The sequence below is a fragment of the Elephas maximus genome, chromosome 1 (assembly GCF_024166365.1).
Source record: "Elephas maximus indicus isolate mEleMax1 chromosome 1, mEleMax1 primary haplotype, whole genome shotgun sequence".
Taxonomy (NCBI): domain Eukaryota; kingdom Metazoa; phylum Chordata; class Mammalia; order Proboscidea; family Elephantidae; genus Elephas; species Elephas maximus.
In genome coordinates, this window is record NC_064819.1 from 137,150,284 (window position 1) to 137,172,523 (window position 22,240).

A 22,240-nucleotide genomic window follows, 5' to 3' on the forward strand; every position below is an offset into this window, starting at 1 on the left:
TTCCTTAGAGGGGCCCTAGTGGTGCAGTGGTTAACAGCTATGGCTGCTGACCACAAGGTTGGCAGTTCAAATCCACTAGCTGCTCCTTGGAAAGTCTATGGGGCAGTTTACTCTGTCCTGTAGGGTTGCTATGAGCTGGAATTGACTTAACAACAACAGATTTTTTGCCTTTTACCTCTCCTTACATTAGAATGAGTCTAGCTATGGTCATTAAAATCTTTCGAAGTTTAATTTTAAAGCTTGGTATAAAGAAATAATTTTCCAAGTTTGTTTTTAGATGCTATTTCTAAAAAATATATTTTGTAGCCCAGAATGTATGGAGAATAGATTGCTTCTTTGAATTTTGAGAGTCTAAATTTATGTTCACTTTGAATATTAAGAACATAATCTGCAGTGGCACTATTGTATCCTCATTTATTTCTCTCAGTTAACATCTAAAGCTTAAGACATCATATGCTAGCATGGCTGAAACCTACTCCTATGAAAGAAGTCTTCCTCTCTTTTTTAAATTCACATTTTTAAGAGCATATTTTCGTTAGGCATTTGGATTGGAGATGGTGTAAGTTTCCAGAATAAATGACATAGAAGGATACTCTCATCCATGCAGCACAACAGCAGTGGGCTCCAAATTAGAGCTCAGCCTCTGTGTTTTTGAATTCTTACTTACTTCCCTTAGCCGTGGTGTTAGGATATGGGTAGAGAAATCTTTTAAGCATGTATTTTGTTTAATTTTAAGTTATTGACTTTGAAAAACTTTCCTAATCCTTTTTGATTCTGAGTCACTGTAATACTTGTTAGTTCTACTTTGTTGTTGCTAAATACAGCACATTAGAAAATGTTATAACCGCTGCTCTTTTAAAAAGATCATTTCTCAAGTATTTATAGTATATTAGTAAGAAATTGGAATAAAGTTCTATCTGTTTATTGTGAAGAATGCTAATAATAAAACATTTCTTTCCTGTGTAAGAATGATGATTTCTTAATGGTCAATTCCTAACATTTTTGTTCAAAAAATTTTTAAAACTCATTTTTGCTTAGTATATGCCATGTCTTTAAATGAGCTAAGATTTTCCTAATTTCTCACATAATCTACAACTTCACCACCACTGCATTATCATTTATTTGACATTTTCCTAAAATTCTCAAATGTTTGCATTCTGTTCTGAGCACTGTGATACATGTAGTACGTAAACAACAGGTAGCTTCTGTACTCATTCATTTGGGATAAGTTGTTATTTACTTGTCTTTTTGCTACCAGCTGGTAACGGTTAATTGAGTATATACTGAATGAATTTAATGTCTTGTACTTTCAGGAGATATTCTTGGTCCTTCCATCAAGGGCTTAGCATCATTGATTAGGATGCCTTATGGCTGTGGGGAACAGAACATGATAAATTTTGCTCCAAATATTTATGTTTTGGATTATTTGACTAAAAAGAAACAACTGACAGACAATTTAAGAGAAAAAGCCCTTTCATTTATGAGGCAAGGTAAGCATTTTAGAAACATACTTTTATTAAAAAATTTTTTTTTTTCTTTTTCAGGTAAGTTTCTCTGTAGACCATATTTCAAAATAGATTTTCTGTTTGGTTGTGGTGTTGGGGGTAGATGGTATTGAAATGTGCCAGAAATATAACAGTGGAAAGCTGTTACCACTCTTACTTTAGCTAATTGTTCTCTAGTTGCTACTTAGATGTTTGTTAGTAATGGCTTAAGGAATTAGTTTTTGGAGAGGTTTGTATTTTATAAGGAGCCTGAAACTTAAAAGTCTTTTAAAAATCTAAAGAAATGAGTGTTCGTTTATTACACATTTATGGGGTATTTCTTATGTGCCAGGCCCAGTTCTAGTGCTGAGGAAATAGAGAACACCTGAGCTTTTCCTCTCACGGAATTCACTGTTCAAATGGGGAAAACAGCCCTGTACATAAACGCATGTAGTGTCGTGTGGTGGGGACCAGAAGAAATGTTTGTATGGTCAGGGCCTACCAGCCCCTCCAAAAAATGCCATACTGGTGATGATTCTACTCTTACTCCTTGAGAGGTTGGTACCATTCACAGACACCCAGATGCTTTGCGTCTGCAACTTGCAAATAACATCACTTAACATTAGCTGGGCACTTACTATGTGGTAGGCAGTGTTCTAAGCACTTTGCATCTAATATCTCATTTAATGGTCACAATTAGTATTAGCTTTATCCTCATTTTTATAGATGAGGAAATTGAGGCACAGTAAAATCAACTGGCTTGCCTAGAGTCATATAACAAATATGTGGCAGAGCTGGGATTTGGACTCAGTATATGGCCTGAGTCTATACTTATGAGAAAATGAAAAGTTGTGAGAAATTTTTAATAAGGCAAGTTTGATTTCCTGAAATACTCCAAAAGTTACAGTCTCAGTTTTGCACTTCCTTGTTAGGGGACTTCAGGAAAAAAAAAATCTATGTGCCTGAGTTTATCTGTCTGCAGGATTTGCAGGATACATACTATCCATCAAACTCATGAGGATTAGAATGATTCATACAAAATGACTGGAAATTCCTTGTTCAGTGCAATATAAGAAAAGTCTAGTTCAGCACTTCCCAACTTCTAAGTCCTTTTCTTTTCCTTCTTTTTTCTCTTTCTCCCTCCCTCCCTCCTTTCCTCCCTTCCTTCCCCTCTCCCTCTGTCCTTCCCTCCCTCCCTTCCTTCCCTCCCTAGGAATGGGTTAAATGCAAAGTAGAGGCAAGCTGTTATGCTTTTCTTTTAACCTTTCCACCGTTAAGAATTGGAAGACTCAGTAAAGATACTATTTTGGTATAAGTCTTTCTTCCAGTTTCCTTGTTTATGTAGAGACTCGTTTATCCTAAATTCTATGTAATAGTAGTAACAACAACTAAACCTGTTTAAGTGCTTTACAGTGTTTTAATTTAATTCTCGTAAAAACCCTATGAGGTAGATGTACTGTAGTGTTTACATTTTACAGGTGAGGAAATTGAGGCACAGGGCAGTTAATTAACTTACCTGTGGTTGTCTAGCTAGTAAGAAGCAGAGCTGGACTTCGGACCCAGGCAGTCTGGCTTTGGAATACACACTCTTCCTGTGTTTCCTGGGTTGTTAGAGGCAATAGGATAGGATGGAAGAGGACAAGGAATTAGTCAAGATGCTTGGGTGGCATGGCTAATGTGCAAGAGGTTTCAGTAGAACTTCTGATAAAATATTAAGGTAGGAAATGGGGCTCTGTAGCGAAGGAGAAGGTTAGAGTTTGGGTTGTTGGGTTAGAACAGAGTAAATCGGTGATGTTCTGAGTGAAATGAATCAGGCAATGGAGGGCTGTTTGGATCAGAATCAATAATCACATGACTCACTAACATGGTCACGTGTCTTTTTTTTTACTTATATATTAATAAGAACGATAGTAGATGGAGTAGGGTTTATCAGAAGCCAGGTTCCTTCAAATAGCTCCTGTCCAAGGTTGAAATGGTAAGTCACCTCCACACCCTCCCTTGATGTGCTGTGAGTGAGGGAACAAAGGGGAATTCAGGCCTGGGGTTTTAAGAGTATAAACCGGAGGGGTATACTTGCGGGATTACATTGGAAAGGCGAAAAGGGTAAAAGAAAGGGGCCGTTGTTCAGATGTACCCTGTTACCAGGGGGTGTCTTTTGTTCAAGTGTACACAGCATAGCCATCCTGTGAGCAAGGTGCATAACCAGAAAGACCATTTCTCCCCCTCTAGCTACAAGATTAATCTTGTAAGCCTGCATTTTCTGATGAATGATAGAAAAACCAAGGGGTTAGAAAAACCAAGGGGTCAGTTTCCCATGGGGCACAATCTATGGTGTTACCATAGCCATGAAGACAGTGGGGTTGGCCAGGTACCGTATGGTGCCTGCACATGAGTAAGAGACAGAGAAAGTTACTGTGAGCTCAGAATGGGGAGGAAGCCTTCTCTGACAAGAAGGGACTGGGAGAGAGAGAGAGAAAGACCTAATTCCCAGTCTTCTTATCAGAATGTTCTGGGCCCAAGGCCTCAGCTTAGGTGGCCTTGATGGGAATTGTAGAGGCAGAGTGTTCTCCCAACAGAGCTGTAAGGTGTTGAACCCAAGTAGATGAGCTAGAGTCAGTGTCTAAAGATCTTCACCATGTAGGATGGCACAGACAAAGGCTGAGTGTGAGAAAACGACAAGGAGTTGGGAATCAGGAACCACTCACGGCAAGAGAGAACAAAATCAGGGAGACTAGGATTTGGAATCAGGGCTGATGTGAGGAATGAGCTGGGGGTATGTTCTGCCTCACATCAGCTAATAGAGTTCCTCCAAATACATTGTCTCATATGCTGAACTAAATTTCATTTTCAAAAGTAGCAGACAAAAGCTTCGTGGTGTAATGATTTTTATTATGAAATCAGTGTCTCATTTCAGAGACTGTTTTTTCTTTTGCCGTCACATTTGCCAAAGACGTTTAAATATACTGTGGTTGTTTTTATTTTTAAGAAATTAAAGTGGCTTTTGCATGAGTCATGATTATATTATTTAAATGCCATTTATGAACAGCACATTGTTTTACTTAAATCATGCTTGGCCCAGGAGGACCATAACCTAACCTGTTGTTGTTTTGGTCAAAACAACAGCTACATCATTGAATGAAGTGTCTTTCACTGTCAAAAAGAAAAATAGAACTAAAAAAGAAAACTGTTTTTGATAAGCACTGCAAATCCTGAACCTGTTAATGGAAGATTTAAGCCATTTGTTTTCTTCAAATATTTAAATCCTAGTGCCTGCGGCTCACTATTTCAAGTGAGACTCAGGCCAAGTCTAGTTGAAAACATTATATTTTCTCTAGTGAAATAAAAACAGGGAAAAAATAATTTTCAGAACTGTAATGCTGACTAGAGGCCATAGTGAAGAAGCTAAAAAAAAAAATCTGGTAAAGTTCTCACTTTCTATTTCATGTCACAGGAAGTGAGGGAGTTGATATTGATTTCTTTTAGTACAGAGAATATTTTTGTTAGCTTTTTACCAGAGAAAGTGACTGACATAGTCACAAAGAGCTAATTTTACTTCTTTTATTTATATGTGATTTTGACACTTCAGGTAAACCAAGTTAAAATATGTTCAGAACTTTTCTATGTGTTTCTATGGACAGTACTTAAATATTTACAGTGATAAATTGGGATATCATTGCCAATGTCAGATGAATCGTGGCTGAAAGCAGGGAATACCAGAAAGATGTTTACCTGTGTTTCACTGACTATGCAAAGGCATTCAACTACGTGGATCATAACAAGCTATGAATAACATTGCAAAGAATGGGAATTCCAGAACACTTAATTGTGCTCATGAGGAATCTGTATGTAGATCAAGTGGCAGTTGTTCATACAGAACAAAGGGATACTTCAAGGTTTAAAGTCAGGAAAGGTGTGCATCGGGGTTGTATCCTTTCACCATACCTATTCAGTCTGTATGCTGAGCAAATAATCTGACAAGTTGGACTATATGAAGAAGAACGGGCATCAGGATTGGAGGAAGACTAATCAACAACTTGTGTTATGCAGATGACATAACCTTGCTTGCTGAAAGTGAAGAGGACTTGAAGTGCTTACTAATGAAGATCGAAGACCACAGCCTTCAGTATGGATTTCACCTCAACATAAAGAAAACAGAAGTCCTCACAACTGGACCAATAACAACATCATGATAAATGGAGAAAAGATTGAAGTTGTCAAGGATTTCATTTTGCTTGGTTCCACAGCCAATATCCATGGAAGCAGCAGTCAAGAAATCAAAGGACACATTGAATTGGGAAAATTGTCTGGGAAAGACCTCTAAAGTGTTCAGAAGCAAAGATGTCACCTCAAAGATTAAGGTGTGCCTGACCCAAGCCATGGTGTCACTTCATATTCATGCGAAAGGTGGACAATGAATAAGGAAGACAGAAGAAGAACCGACACCTTTGAATTGTGGCGTTGGCAAAGAATATTGAATGTACCATGGACAGCCAAAAGAATGAACAGATCTGTCTTGGAAGAAGTAAAACCAGAATGCCCCTTAGAAGCTACGATGGCAAGACTATGTCTTATATACTTTGGACATGTTATTAGGAGGGACCAGTCCCTAGAGAAGGACATTATGCTTGGTAAAGTAAAGGGTCAGAAAAAAGAGGAAGACCCTCAACGAGAGGATTGACACGCAGTGGCTGCAGCAGTGAGCTCAAGCATAACAATTGTGAAGATGGCACGGGATCTGGCAGTGTTACGTTCTGTTGTACATAGGGTTGCTATGAGTGGAAACTGACTCGACAGCACCTAACAACAACAATGACAAGGTAAATTGTGTAATTTTACACTCATAGATATTTCAAAGAAAATTCATGACCCCATTAAGTAGATACCTGGCTCTTCATAAATAGCAGTTCATGAGTCATTATTCCAACAGCGTCTTGACTTCTTTTGTATTTCAATATGCAGAAGTTCCTTCTAATTCTGGTTATGCTGTTACTTTCTAACTCAATGGTAAACATGACAGTAGAATTAACAATGTCTTTTTCTGCTTATGGAATGGAAATTAGGCCTGATACACTGGGATGGTTTGGAGGACAAGCAGCAGAGAGTTCTCCAGTAATGTATGGCTGATTTAAGATGAGGAAGAAAATCTCACAGGAGACACCACAAGGAGAGTTGCATAAAGTCTTCTCTAGCTTCTGATTTTCTCCTTTGTTTTGCCATGGGAGCTGAGCTAGAGGTTTGGGTCCTCAGTTTTATCTAATCTGGCTCAAGAAATCCACTCCATGACTGAATATTACATGTGGCTACCACCCCTCCTCCTCTGGGCTGGCTGCCCCTGTGGTGCTAGCTGTTGATATTAATGAGGAGTATTGGAGGTCAGCCACCTGAAGGTAATTTCCATAAGCACTGATCTCATCTCCATGATCTCATCTCTCAGACCAGTTTTACAATAATCTCATACTTGGAACAGCAGTTGTTGATGTGATTGCAGGGACTTGGAGGCATGTTGTCCTCTCCTGGAAGTTGGTCCTTCTCACAGAAGGTACCTCCTATAGTGATGGAAGACCCTAAACTTTTTCTTTGTTTTTTTATCAGATTAAATTCAGAATTGAACTCTGGCTGTTTGGTGAATTTGGTCCTGAATTGGAAATTGAGGGAGAATGTCCTGGACTCTTTGCTGATTTTCTTTGTGAATATGAGAAAATTATTTTGCTTGTCTGTGGTCCCTGCCTTCCTCTGAAAAATGAAGAGATCACATGCTTTGTTTTTTCAAAGTGACATGAAAATTAAAATGTGTTAAGGTGAATTAGGGCAGTTTTAATAATGATGCCTATCATTTAATTTTTTGTTGATTTTATTTTTTTAGTATGTAGAACATTAACATGCTTCCAAAAGTCAAATTATTCAGAAAGATATACTCAAGGGGGTGTCTCTCCCTCTCCCTACCCCTTGTATGTAACCAAATTCATTAGTTTCTAATTTATCTTTTTCTGTGTTTTCTTTCCCTTTCTTTTGGGAAAAATAAGTCTATTCATGTATATTTCCTCTTTTTCTTACAGAAAGTTTACATTCTGTAAATGCTATTTTAGACTTTGCTTTTTGCACTTTACAGTATAACCTAGAGATTACTCCACATCAGTTCAGAGAAATCTTTTTCATTCTTTTTCATGGCTGTATAGCAGTGGTTAATCTCTCACCTGCTAACCAAAAGATAGACCCTTTGAACCCACCAACTGCTCAGTGGGAGAAAGATGTGGCAGTCTGCTTCGGTAAAGATTATAGCATTGGAAACCCTATGGGGCAGTTCTACTCTGTCCTATAGGGCCACTGTGAGTTGGAATCGACTCCGTGGCAACAGGTTTGGTTTTTGCATTTGATTATAGCACTCCGTTGTTTGTGTGTACTATAGTTTATTCAACTAGTCTCTAATTTGGGGGGACTTAGATAGTTCCCAGTATTTTTTGATCAAAAATAATTCTGCAATGAATAATCTTATGTAGAGATATTTTTGTATTGTTGGAGGTGTATTTCTTCGGGGTAGATTCCTTATGGGAATTATTGGGTCAAAGAATAAAGACATTCTTCTACATAAAAACTGAACTATTTTGAATTCCCTCTAACAATGGATTCCTGCAGGCTCCCCAGAAGAATGAGTGGCTAAGCTTTTGAGTCTTTGCTAATCTCATGGATTGGCAGTGGTATCTCAGTGTAGTTTTAATTTGCGTTTCCCTTATTATAAATGAAGTTGAACATTTTTTCCTATATCAAGGGCCATTTTTATGTTTTCTTTTGTGAACTGTCCTTGTCTATTGTCCATTTTTTTCTATAAGATTTAAAAAAAAATCTTTTTCCCTTTATTTAAAAAGTTCTTCATATACTAGATACATTAGCTGTTCATCTGCCTTATAGGTTCCAAATATTTTCTTCCAATTTGTCATCTGCTTTTAACTTTGCTTATAGTGTGTTGTTGTCTTGGAAAAGGTTGTGTAAAGTTTTTTTTTTTTTTGGTAGTTGGATCTTTTTTTTTTTTCTTGCGTTTGGATGGTTAGTGAGCCTTTCCCTTCACTCTGTTATAGATTAATGCCTGTTTATTGAGAGCTTACCATCTAAAAGGAACTGTTTAGGATTTTTCATATGTTATGATGTTTAATCATCGCAAGGGCTCCGTGAAGCAGGAGACAGTGGCTTTGGAACCAGTTAGACCTTGGCTAATTCCTAGCTTTACTAACTGCCACCTTTGTGATCTTGTGCATGGTGTTTATACTCTCTGAGTTCCAGTCTCATCATCTATAAAAAGAGGATAATAATAGAACCTACCTCATAGAGTTGTTGTGAACATCAACTAAGTTAATACCTGCAAGGGACTTTGAACAGTTCCTGATACATAGTTGGTGTTGAATAAAGGTAGACAGTTTAATTGCATGAGTACCTGGGTGATGCTATTGGTTAAGCCTTCAACTGTTAATTAGAAGGTTGGCAGTCTGATACTTCCCAGAAGCACCTCGGAAGACAGGCCTGGTGATCTGCTTCTGAAAGGTCACAATCCTGAAAACCCTATGGAGCAGTTCTACTCTACAACACATGGAGTCACCATGAGTTGGAATAGACTCAAACAGCAACTGATTTGTTTCCTTCGGTTATTTAGTTGCTGTCATACGAGGATATTTCAGTTATAAACATAAAAATTATAACCCAAATCCCCCCTTCCCTCAAATTAAGCAAAATTCTGTCATCACTTTAAATGTTTATATTTCTTTTACCATAGATCTTAAAGATTACCATGAAACATAGTATCTTGTTTTTTTCCACATGTTTTTGTCTTATGGTAACTTACATCAGATGCTCAGATCTAGACCTTCTTGTAGAAAAGGCTCAAGGAAAAAGGCTTGGGACATAGCAGGAGCAGACTAACTGTAAAATTAAAACCATGAATGTTCATGTTTCGTTAGTCAAATATGAATAATTGTAAAACCAAAACCCAGTGCCGTCGAGTCGATTCCAACTCATAGCGACCCTATATAGCTATTGATTTTTCTAAAATGTGCTATTCATGAAGTAAAATTTGTTTATTCCTATAGTTTATTGGGGATTGAATATGACGTCTTATAAATGGGTGTGATTGCCAGACTGTACTTGGCCACACTGCAAAACTCCTACTGTGGTGCCCTCACCTGCCGATAGTAGAATCCTATAATTTTCAGGGAGAATTCTTGGCTATCACACCATCATTGATAAAGTCTTGAGTTTGAAATGTTTCTAGTTTCTGCTGTATTTGCTTTTTAATAATAAATTATTGCTACTTCAACTTCATTTTCAGCTAGTTAGTTGTGGGTTGGTTGTTTAACCCTGTAGTGTTTGGCTTACGATTTCTCAGTCATTGGACTTTGAGACCTATATGCACTGCATTGCAAACATGAACCATCCACCCTTTATTTCTAAAGCAGCTACATAGCCTTTTACCCCTTGTCAGTTTACTTCTATAGCAATACTTCATTACCACTACCAAGTTCTTTTTTTTAAATGAATTTGGGATTGGTGTGGTGGGCAGATCAGTTGGTCTCTTGGTTTACCTCAGTTGACCAGGGCCAAAAAATTTAAGAGCAGTTGTCCTAAATCATTTAACAAATTTTTCCTCTCTTGCTGACTTAAGAATAGGAGGTATTTTTACATTTTTGTTTTGCCCTTAAACTTGAATTTTGAAGTGTTAAGCCATTATAGTGAACACGGGGTTAAATGAAACTTTAACCTTGATTTGTTGACTTTTGAATGGCTAGAAGTGTCATCTATGCTATAGTGTTCTTTTGAATTTACTTACGAATCCCAATTTGGGGATATTGCAGTTCTTATTTTAAAAATTCTGCTTGAAAAGTCTTGGTATTTTAAATCTCTCATAGTACTTACAATAGAAAATAATCAGTATTATTTGTGGACTTGATGTCTCCTTTTCTCTTCTCTGCTCGTTTCTTCAGTATGCACTCATGATTAGAAACTTCCATTCAGTACAAGTTGATTACATTGAATGCCCATTTTTGTGTTGTCAGGTTACCAGAGAGAACTTCTGTATCAAAGGGAGGATGGCTCTTTCAGTGCTTTTGGGAATGACGACCCTTCTGGGAGCACTTGGTAAGTGTTTTCAACAATTGAGCACTTCCACGCCATGGAATAGGAAGAATTTCCCTAGGTTAAAATGACCATGATATTGACAGATATGTGGACTTGGATGCCACTTTTCACTTGACCCCTAGTCTTGCTTTAGAAGAGAGTCTCCTTTTAAGTATGATTTAATGACATTAACAAATCAGATATTTTTATTTAGAAAAGACAAGTAATGAACTTCTCTTTTATTATGGGAACAGCCACAATAAAAATGCCTTGTGATGATTGTGCAGCTGACAAGAAAAACTGATTAAAAATACTAGGTGATTGTGACATAGTTCTTTCCTTAATGATTAATGCAAGTGTTGTGGCAACATGGTCAACATAATTTCTGTAAGCTTATTTTTATGATAAACAAGTATTGATGGGATTAAGTAATGGACACGCACAGTTGCCTCTAGAATGGAATCTCTTCGTGGCTGATTTTGGACTGTCTCCCTGTACTATCTCCAATTTTATATTGTACTCAGAAAAAGATGGCCTAATTGTGTCAGGTTAGACTAGATATGCCATGGTAACAAATAATCTCCCAAATCTCAGTAGTTTGTAACAACAAGGGTTTGTTTCTTCCTCATGCTGCATTTCCATTATGGATTTGCAGGGGGCTCTGTAGTCTTTGCCTCAGTTGCCACCATTTCGGCACAGGACTCAGGAGCTTGCAACAACAGCCTGGAATATCTCGCTGGAGTATCTGGCACTGGCTATTAGATGCTTCAGCTCAGAAGTAACATTTCTACTCACTTTTTCATTGTCAGAGCAGGTCACATGGGGGCAGAGAAGTGAATTCCTCAGTGTACTCGAAGTAGAAGAGAACTGGATATTATTGAATATTAGTAATGTTTACCACAATAAACCTTTTATAAGATGAAACAGATCTGCTTCAGATTTTCTTTTGGCATGAGTCAGGATATAGATCCATAAATAGGAGGGTTCCATTGTTGAATTACTTGACATTCTTTTCATCACAATATTTAGTGGTTGCTATAAAAAAAAAAAAAATTTTTTTTTTTTTTTTTATAAGTCAGAATCGACTCGACAGCAGTGGGTTTGGTTTGGTAGTAGGGATGGATAAATTTTTTCTGTAAAGGGTCAGACAGTAAATAGTTTAGACTTTGCGGGCCTTCAGACACATACGCAGTCTCTGTTGTATATTCTTTTTGTACCCTTCCTTTCCCTTCCCATTTCATTTCCTTCCTAGGTGGGAAGGGACAGGTCACAGGGAAATGGCCCAGGCTATATTTAACCTGAGGGCCAGATTTCAGCCAGGCAGATTTAGCCCAAGGCTGAGGTTTCCTGACTCCTGTCCTATAGGAGAAAAAATAACTGTCTCTCCTCCCCCCAGTCAAAAGTAGGAAAGTTTGATTTTATACTGCATGTTCTTCGTCCGTGCCTTTAAGTCTGAGAGAAGTATGTAAGGCAATGCTCTTTAGAAAATATCTAAAACAGTCCAAACATGAGTAACCTTGGACAATTTAACTCTCTTGGCGTTTCAGATTCTCAATCTATAAAATAAGAAGGCTAAAAAGAGTAGTTTATTTCTAAATTCCTTTCCAAATCTGATATTTTCTGAGTTGGAATTTCATGGCCACATTTACGGTGTAATTGAGTCCACCCCCTAGTTTCCTAGGCAGAGGTTGCCTTTATGTTGTCTTTTTTCTGTCTTTTTTCCCTGTGTTCCTTCTTAGTGATAGTCCACCTTGTGAATCTTCTGCTGGGAAAAATGTGATGATGTTTTTTCCTTGCTCAGTGCTATCTGGAGGACTTTATAAAGTATATTTTATGTAATTTTTCCCCTTTTCACCAAGGTTGTCAGCTTTTGTTTTAAAATGCTTCCTTGAAGCTGATCCTTACATAGATATTGATCCGAATGTATTACAAAGAACATACACTTGGCTCCGAGGACGTCAGAAATCCAACGGTGAATTTTGGGAGCCAGGAAGAGTGATCCATAGTGAGCTTCAAGGTGGCAATAAAAGTCCTGTAACACTTACAGCCTATATTGTGACTTCTCTCCTGGGATATAAAAAGTACCAGGTATTTCATCTTCAGTTTAATAAATGATGGGTAGAAATCAGAAGAAATATAGGTCTTATTGGGTCAAATATATGTCTGGAAACTTAAGATTTGAAATCTGAATTTGGACACCCTTTGGCTTTGTATTTGTGGCCACATTCCAAAATCAGAGAATAAAAATATTAATTTACTCTTTCAGAGTAACTAAGAGAGTATTTAAAAAATGCTTTCTAATATAAATGCTTTTGTGCTGGTTATTGATAAGTCAATACATATTTTATCATTGGACAGGTGAATTTTTGAGGGGAAAGAAAATTCTTTGAGAATTTGTTCTAACAAGTTTAAGTGGTGAAGGAAGATTTTTTTTTTTAATTATCATGGAACAATGACAGTGTCTGCTAATTTAATACAAAGTACAAGTGTACTCTGAAAAGCACTTTAAAGGAGCCTGGATGCAAATGTGTGTACTTGGAAAGCGATGCTAATGAGCTAATTTTGCTCCAGACCTGTCTTAGTGATGCCTTTACTGCTTATTGCTGCCTGCATCCATATGATCCAAAACAGCCGTTCTTTTTATTAAGCTCCTACTGTTTTTCTAGGTAAGGAGCCCTGGTTAAGCTCTTGGCTGCTAACTGAAAGTTCTTTGGTTCAAACCCACCAGCTGCTCCACAGGAGAAAGATGCTTCTGTTAAGATTACAGTCTGCTTCTATAAAGATTACCAAACCAAAAAACCAAACCTGTGCCATCTGGTTGATTCTGACCCATAGGCTTTCCAAGGAATGGCTTGTGGATTTGAACTGCCAACCTTTTGGTTTGCAGCCTCTCTCTTAACCACTGCATCACCAGGGCTCATCTGTAAAGATTACAGCCTTGGAAACCCTATGGGGCAGCTCTGCTCTGTCCTGCAGGGCTGCTGTTGAGTCAGAATAGACTAGATGGCAATGAGCATTTTCCTAGTTCAGTATTAGATATGTAGAAGGTACACTTATTCCCTGAATTTAGAGCTTTAATGCTTGAGATCAAATATGAGAAATATTTTTCTAAAGATGTATTTTCAGCTCATTTGTATTCATGATACCCAGCTGAAGAAACACTGGTCAAAGCACCACTTATTATTCCCTCTAAGGAGTGGTGCCTCTTTACTTACAAAAACTGAAAAGCAGTATTATTTTCAAAATGCATGGCAGACCTTTAAATGTCAATGATCATTGTTGATTCCCATTGCCTAGGACAAGGCCAGGTGCTTAATAACTCCCCCTCACAAACCAACCAACCCAACCAACCACCCAACCACCCAACCACACAAACAGACACCTGTTGCTGTTGATTTGTTTCTGACTGATAACAACTGTATAGGACAGAGCAGAACTACCCCAAAGGGTTTCTGAGGAGCAGCTGGTGGATTCAGACTGCCGACATTTTTATAGTTAGCCAAGCTCTTGACCACTGTGCCAGCAGGGTTCCTAGGTGCTTGATAGGCACTGAAATTATTTTTTGAATGAATCTTTCCATGTACTTTTTACTTTAATATGTAGTAATAGGTAATTTTGAATAGTAAATTTCTTTTTTCCCCCCCAAGCCTAATATTGATGTCCAAGAGTCTATCAACTTTTTGGAGTCTGAATTCAATAGAGGAATTTCAGACAATTACACTCTAGCTCTTATAACTTACGCGCTGTCATCGGTGAGGAGTCCTAAAGCACAGGAAGCTTTGAATATGCTGACTCAGAGAGCAGAACAAGAAGGTAATGTATGGAACTACTAGGACCTGTTGGAGGGTTAGACTGTGTTATGCATTATGAAATATATAAATTATATGAGAAAATTTCCTAAGCAGGGAATGAGTTGATTACAGTTGCCTCCTCTGAATGATACGAAAAATGAAACATGGGATAGAATCCAGGTGAGCCTGACATGGCTGTGCTGCTTCTAGTCTCTGTAGGAGTTTTCAAGGGTATTTTGGGGCCCTCTGTCTCCTTCTTTTAGATACGTTCTGACATACTTCAGTCGCCCCCTCAATTCTTCGATACCATTTCTGGTTTGGAGGACTTAACTGATCTCTAAAACTTTGGGTTCTGGAGAGACTTGTGTTCAAATTCTGGTTCTGGTACTTGCCTTTATGAACAACAGTTTCCTCAATAGTGAAGTCAGAATATCACCTATTTTACGGTTGCTATAGGGTCGCTGGAAACCCTGGTGACAATGGTTAAGAGTTATGGCTAACCAAAAGGTCGGCAGTTTGAATCCACCAGGTGCTCCTTGGAAACTCTATGGGGCAGTTCCTCTCTGTCCTGTAGGGTTGCTATGGGTCGGAATTGACTCTATGGCAGTAGGTTTGGTGAGGACTAAATGGAATGATATGCAGTGCCTACCAAATAGTAAGTGTTCAAAAGTGTGAACTAAAATGTTAATTAATTGAAGTGCAAGTACCTAAAAATGCTTAGTTGTGTGGGTTGTGTGTATGCTTTTGTCTGTTTATTTATTTATTTTTTTTGAGAAGGGACTGGTTTAAGACTTAAAAAGGACAAAAAGTACAGCTGTCATTACTGCCCAAATGTCCTCTATAAGGTCAGGGATCCAGATTGTGTATGTATGTGCACGTGTGAGAGGGAGAAATATGGATATCCAAAAGTAATTTTAGGTGATGCCCACTGATTCAAAGGAGGGATAATTGTAGGTAAATGTTAATCCAAGAAGGGATAATTGTAGAAAATGCTTAGAGACTTCTGAGACTGCATAAAATATTATTATTAGCAGTAAATTATTTTGAATCTTATCATTTATTCCATTGGTAGGGACTAGAAGATTATTGCGTAAAGGCTGAAGTAGCCTTTGACATTTCTTTTTCCCTGCTTGGCTAATTGGTAGTTATTTTACATCACATCTAAGTATAATCATCAACCTAATAGTAATATTTGAGAGAGGGCAAGGGGGCATCAAGCTGGATGGTCGTCTGGGGACTAGTGCAAAATTGTCTCCAGGAAGGTTGTTGAGTAGGCTCGGATCCCTAATACAACTTTTTCTTTGGGAAAGCTTGGGTTTTGAATTTAGAACACCAACTTTCAGATAATGAAGAAGGGAGAGGTTTCTCAGAACATTAGAACTGGTTAATGGCAGATTTCCACAACAGAGTTCTTTCCAAGGCACTCTTTCCAGTGCGCGCTAAATTTTTTTTTAGGATTGCTGGTCAGATAAGTTATGTTCATTATCTTCTGGAATAGGGTATGTTTTTTCTTACTTTTACTTATAGCTCTTTAGTCTTGAGACAAACATATGGAATTTCTCTTGGGAAAAGTATTTTCGTTGAAACAGCCTCAAATATAGGCAATAAGATGACATGTATGTACATACTTATATATGTACATGTGTGAATACATACACACGTATACTTGCTTGGCATAAGTATATACATATATAAAAATTTATTTTTATGATAGTCAAGTAGAACTTGGCCCAGAGTAGGAATATTTAGTGGCATAAAATGTGACTTTTCTAATTAATCAGAACGTTATTACTTTTCTCTTACAGGAGGCATGCAATTCTGGGTGTCATCAGTGTCCAAACTTTCTGAATCTTGGCAGCCGAGCTCTCTGGATATTGAAGTTGCAGCTTACGCGCTACTCTCACACTTCTTGCAATTTCGGGTTCCTGAGGGAATAGCGATTATGAGGTGGTTAAGCAGGCAAAGAAATAGCTTGGGAGGTTTTGCATCAACGCAGGTGAGAGATGATAGTTTTTTTTTTTTTTTTAAAACTGTGAGCGTGTGTGTACATATATATTTTAGGAAGCATATGGTTACTTTCTTATGTCCTCATAAAACTTACTTGGCAATTCAAAACTTTGGTAACTTAAGTCAAAGATTTATGCTACTAATACTGCTTTTTTCTCATTATTGATATGAAACTTCATATCTGATGTTTATTAGGAATAAATTAATTTCCCAGCTATCTTAGCAACTTTTCATCTGTCCTGGTAACTGATATGGAAACCCTGGTGGTGTAGTGGTTAAGTGCTACAGCTGCTAACCAAAGGGTCAGCAGTTCATATCTGCCAGGTGCTCCTTGGAAACTCTATGGGGCAGTTCTACTCTGTCCTGTAGGGTCTCTATGGGTCGGAATCGACTTGATGGCACTGGGTTTGGTTTGGTTTGGTGGTAACTGATATAAAAGTAGCTGCACAGTTGAATTCAGCCACCATTTGCTGAGCTCTCCTGTCCTGTAAACAAGGCCAAGGAGACTCAAAGATAAGTAAGGAAGAGTGTCTTAGTTACCTAGTGCTGCTGTAACAAAAATCCCACAAGTGGGCAACTTTAAAGAACAGATATTTATTTTCTTACAGTCTAATAAACAAGAAGTCTGAATTCAGGATGTGGCTGTAGTGAGAGGTCCTTCCTTGTCGGTAGCCCCATGAGGTCCTTGGCATTCCTTGGCCTTCTTTGGTATTGCTGATGTCTGTCTCCCCCACTGTATGTTTCTGTGTCTATTCTGCTCTTTTTATAATTCAGAAGTGATTAGGTTTAGGACCCACCCTACTCTGATATTATTAAGATAACAAACAAACAAAAAAAGCCCTATATCTAAACAGAGATATTTACAGGTCCAGGAGTTAGAATTTCAACATGTATTTTGTGGGGACACAATTCAATTCCTACCAGAGAGTCCCACTGTCAAGGAAGTTGGATGAATGTATAGTAGGTGTTGTAAATATTACTAAATTTACTCTTTGGAGACATTGATATACAGGTAGTCCCCAACTTACTATGTATTCAAGTTATGACGAGCTGCATTCACAACTATCCTTTTTTTTTTTAACATCTTATCGTTAGTAATATGTACTACATACAATGTTTACAGCGTGTAATTTGCTGATGTCATCATATCTGTAAGTTTATATGTAGTGTTTCCAACCTCCAAAGACAAAGATCGGATCTATAAAGATACTGATAATAAAAGGCAATAATAATGAAAACTAAAAAAAAAAAAAGGTATTTGACTTACGTCAGAACCGACTTACAATGAAGTCATCAAAGCAGAACGTTGTCATTAGTTGGGGACAACCTGTATACTTATATGCACAAACATTTTTCTTTCCTCAACAGGACACCATTGTGGCCTTGAAGGCCCTGTCCGAATTTGCAGCCCTAATGAACACAGAATCGACAGATATCCAAGTGACAGTGATGGGGCCTACTTCACCAAATCCTGTGAAGTTTCTGATTGACACGCAGAACCGCTTTCTCCTTCAGTCGGTAGAGGTAGGTCATGCAGTGTGTGGACAAGGGGTGGATATTTAAAATTCTGTGTAGGTGCTTCTTTAGAATGGAATGCTACTTTATTTCCGTTACATTTACTTCAACAAAAAGTTATTCCCAGGGCCCTGTTAGAGAGGCAAGGAGGAAAGGATGACCTCCTTTGGTTGAATTTGCTGAGTTGGGGAAGGGTAAAGGAGATGGAAACTTTGGAAAGATTGGTAGAATAGGAGAAAAAATGGACACGGTCATATTGGGAAAGGAATTACCATCCACTGAGTTCCTATTCTTTGTAGGTCCTGTGCTAGACTCCTTTACATGTGTTTTTGCATTTACTTCTCAAAACAATACTAAGAAGTAAATACTTTTATCACCATTGAACTCATGATGAAACTGAAGGCCAGAAAAATTAAGTAGCTTCCTTAAGATCATATACTAGTGAGCGTAGAGCTAGGATTTGAACTCATGATTTCAAAGGCCATGTTTTTTGTTTTTTTTTCCTAGTTGCATCACACTTCCTTTTAGAAGAGTTGAGTAGAACTAGTAGTAGAATTCTTACTTTAAAATGAAGTAAAGGAACATGCTAGTCCCTAACTTTATTTATTTGTTTAATCTTGTGGGAGGTTGAGGGCAGTGGATAAAGATGATGAGTTCAAGGCTAGAAACTAAGGAAAAGGGGTGATGGGAAAGAAACAGAAGGAAGAAAGTGTAGTCAGTAATGATGTATCATTGTGTTCCCAGGAAGGCCAGAGGATTAAGGCCCTGACTAAGGGAGCTTAGGGGAAGGAGATGGCTTTCGTACTTCTCAACCCCTACAGGAAGGCAGACCTGTCAGTAGTACTAATGTGCCCTCCCAAAGGTCAGAGGTGAGCGTGTCCAGAGACTGTGCACTTCTGTTTTTACCTCATACCTGGTTGACCCTTGGCTTTTGGCATGTGAAACCATGTAAAACTCTTAATCCTTTCCACAGTACGCTTATATTTCAAGTGAGGACTGACACTGATTTCTTGTTCTATTTGGAAGGACATAGGTATGGAAAATAAGCCTCATTCACATTTTTTTTTTTCACTTTTATTCAGCTTCCTGTGGTACAGCCAACTACAGTTAATATTTCTGCAAATGGTTTTGGATTTGCTATTTGTCAGGTATGTAATAATGCTTTTTTTTTTGCTTAGTAAAATATGACTTTTTAGAATAAGTCTTTAGTTAGAGGTATTGCTTATTTTTAACTTGTATGAAATTTCTAATAATTTATATCTGTGACTTAGGCAAAATAAGTCACTTTAATAAAAGATATTAGAGATGTTACCAGCTAGCGAGTAGATAGCAGTTGCAAGGATTAATATCTTTGAAAAACATTTCTTGGAGAGTGTTTACTTCTTCTTTTTTTTTTTTTTTTTTAATTTTTATTGTGCTTTAAGTGAGTGCTTCTTGAAGTAAGGATTAAAACCCTCTAATGTGATTCATGTGAATTGTTAGGAACCCGCAACCCCCACTTTTTGTGCAAATACAGCTCAGAAGCTGTAATGATGGTAGAGTTTCTACTATGACTTGATAAACAAATACAAATTTAGGTTACAACTTCATAAGATTTATCTAATCATGTAAAGGTAAACATGGCATTACAAGTTATAGACTTGAAAATAGAAAGTTTTTTTTTTTAATGTATAACCTCATATAATAGTAAATATGGAAATTAGAACATGATTTGTTCAGTGCTCTGTGATGGGAAGACAACTCCAAGAAATCTGCCTTTTATAGTCCAATAGGAGCTACAATAAAATGGAAGTAGTATGAAAAATACTGAATGGAATAGTTATTATATTAAATCATACATGAAAATCATGGGGACTTTGAAATCATCTTACTGGAAACCCAAAATAATATGACAGGATCAAAAGTACTTAGGTAGAAAAAACAAACCAAACAAACCCTGAAAAACTTACTGAGTAAATTAAAAACAAAACAAAAAACCCCAGCTCTTATAGGGAAAAGGTATTTTTTCAAGAGAACAAGTGTACTTGCTAAGTAGGGAAGATAGATATAATATGGAAACTTCCAAGTAATTCTAAAATTATTTTTCATGATATTCAAAACACAGCAAATGTTTTTCAACATCAAGGATAGGTGATCATGAAAATGATAGACACAAAGTGAGTTATTTGTATTCATCTTTACTAACAAAGACCATGGGAAAATTCTCATTCCCAAGCTGTCTTTCGATGCAAAAAGTAAATCTAATAGTAAATACATAGGATATTTTGGATACTAAGGTCATCAGTTTGATTGGAATTAATTCTTGATAAATCAAATGTCAGTTACTGAAACCAGGGGATTTTTACTTGAAGATTGAAGGACACGTGTGACTGTGGTACTTACTGGTGAGGTGAGAATGTCCACAAGCCCTATGTCTGTATCAAAATGCAGAGAACAAAATGTGGGGACCAAGAGATACTTCTCATGTTGGAGAAAAAAATTACAAAAAGGCTGGGGCTGGTCATCCAGAAACTGGTATTGAGATTTCTTTCAGTTGGTATTTTTATAAGAGCCTGGAAAGAAGGAGGGCAAAGAAAACTCTCAGGTTTGTAGCAAACGTTAACCTTTTTGCTAGGCTATTGGCAATAAACTACAAGATCTCTTGAAGTTCTCTGAGAGAACAGTTGAACTTTACTGCAGGCCATATATAAACTTTAATACTTACTCGTAGTTATTAATTATGACCAAGGGATAAATCTAGTAATCATAGTTTGTTTCCTAATGACATTGCTATTTAAATGAAAATTGCGTATCATTAGAAAGGGTGTGATGAAAATAACAGAGACTAGCTCTCCAAGTTTATGAAACCATTCTTCAACTGCACAATCCTCTATAATTCTAATTGTTGTAGTTTAAGAAAGAGTTGGAGAATGCCCACAGAGAGCCAATCAGAATGATCCAGGGGAGGAAGGGTTGTTTGAGTCTGGTTGTGGCAGAATAAAATGATCAGAACTCTTAGGCTTGAAAGATGAAGGCTTAGAGAGAGGATATTTAGTTCTGAAAGGTGTGTGTACGTGTTTTTTAAGAACACTGAGACTACGACTTTACATAGCAATAGTGATAGGACCTTGGTGTCAAAAAAGTGGAAGAAATAAAACATTTCTCTGTTACTCTCAATGGAGAAAGATTGAGAACATTCCCCTTGAGAATGGAAACAGGACAAGGATGCCCTTCTCTTTGTTAAAGCCATTTGCTTGTGGTATTTCTGTTATAGCAGCACTAGATAACTAAGACAACTACCAAAAGTTATCATAGATATAATGCAACCCCTATCCACATCCCAACAACATTTTTTAATGGAGTGGAAAATCTAATCTCCAACTTTATATGGAGAGGAAGGAGGGCCTGAATAGCTAAAGCAATATTGAACAACAACAAAGTAGGAGGCCTTTCACTTCCCAATCTCAAAAGTTATTATACAGCCACAGTAATCAAAATAGCCTGGTACTGGTACAATGACAGACACATAGATCAATGGAATAGAATTGCAAACCCAGAAGTAAATCCATCCATCTCTGGGGAGCTGACCTTTGACAAAGGGTCAAAGCCCATTCAATGGGAAAGAAACAGTCTCTTCAACGAATTGTGCTGGAAAAACTGGATATCCATGTGTAAAAAAATGAATCAGGATCTTCACATCATACACAAAAACTAACTCGAGCTGGCTTAAAGACCTGAATGTTAAAGCTAAAACCGTAAAGTTCCTGGAAGAAAACATAGGGTCTAAGCTAGGGGACCTAATCTTCAGCAAAAGTAGAATATCAAGCAAAACAAACAAAAAAAATGCATGAAGGACAGAAGATAAATTAGATAACTGGGACATCCTAAAAATTAAATACCTGTGCTTATCAAAAGACTTTGCTGAGAGAGTAAAAAGAAAATCTACAAACTGGGAAATAACTTTGGCAAAGACATATCTGATAAGGATCTAATCTCTAAAATATACAGAAAACTTCAACAACCCAACAAGAAAAAGACAAACAATCCAATCAAAAAATGAGCAAAGGACATGAACAGACAATTCACCGAAGAGGACATTCAGGTCGCCAACAAATACATAAAAATATACTCATGATAATTAGCCATTCCAAAAAAAACCAAACCCACTGCCGTCGAGTTGATTCTGACTCATAATGACCCTATATTAGAGAGATGCAAGTCAAAACTACAATAAGATATCGTCTCACCCCTGCAAAAATGGCAATGATCAAAAAAACAGAAAACAAATGCTGGCGAGGTGGGGGAGGTGGGCAGGAACTCTTTTTCATTGGTAGTAGGAAAGTAAAATAGTAAACCACTATGGAG

The 22,240-nt window shown here is 37.4% G+C and overlaps 1 protein-coding gene across 3 annotated transcripts in view; it reads left to right on the top strand.

Moving 5' to 3' along the window:
• The window catches only part of CD109 (CD109 molecule), a 208,059-nt gene that overhangs the window by 160,763 nt on the left and 25,056 nt on the right, over positions 1–22,240 (top strand). For all 3 annotated transcript variants that reach the window (XM_049895453.1, XM_049895437.1, XM_049895444.1), the window contains 7 exons: positions 1,314–1,490; positions 10,523–10,604; positions 12,443–12,671; positions 14,231–14,396; positions 16,180–16,370; positions 17,750–17,905; positions 18,979–19,044. In XM_049895453.1, coding sequence (XP_049751410.1) covers positions 1,314–1,490; positions 10,523–10,604; positions 12,443–12,671; positions 14,231–14,396; positions 16,180–16,370; positions 17,750–17,905; positions 18,979–19,044 — 1,067 coding nt within the window. The remainder of the gene's footprint in view (positions 1–1,313; positions 1,491–10,522; positions 10,605–12,442; positions 12,672–14,230; positions 14,397–16,179; positions 16,371–17,749; positions 17,906–18,978; positions 19,045–22,240) is intronic.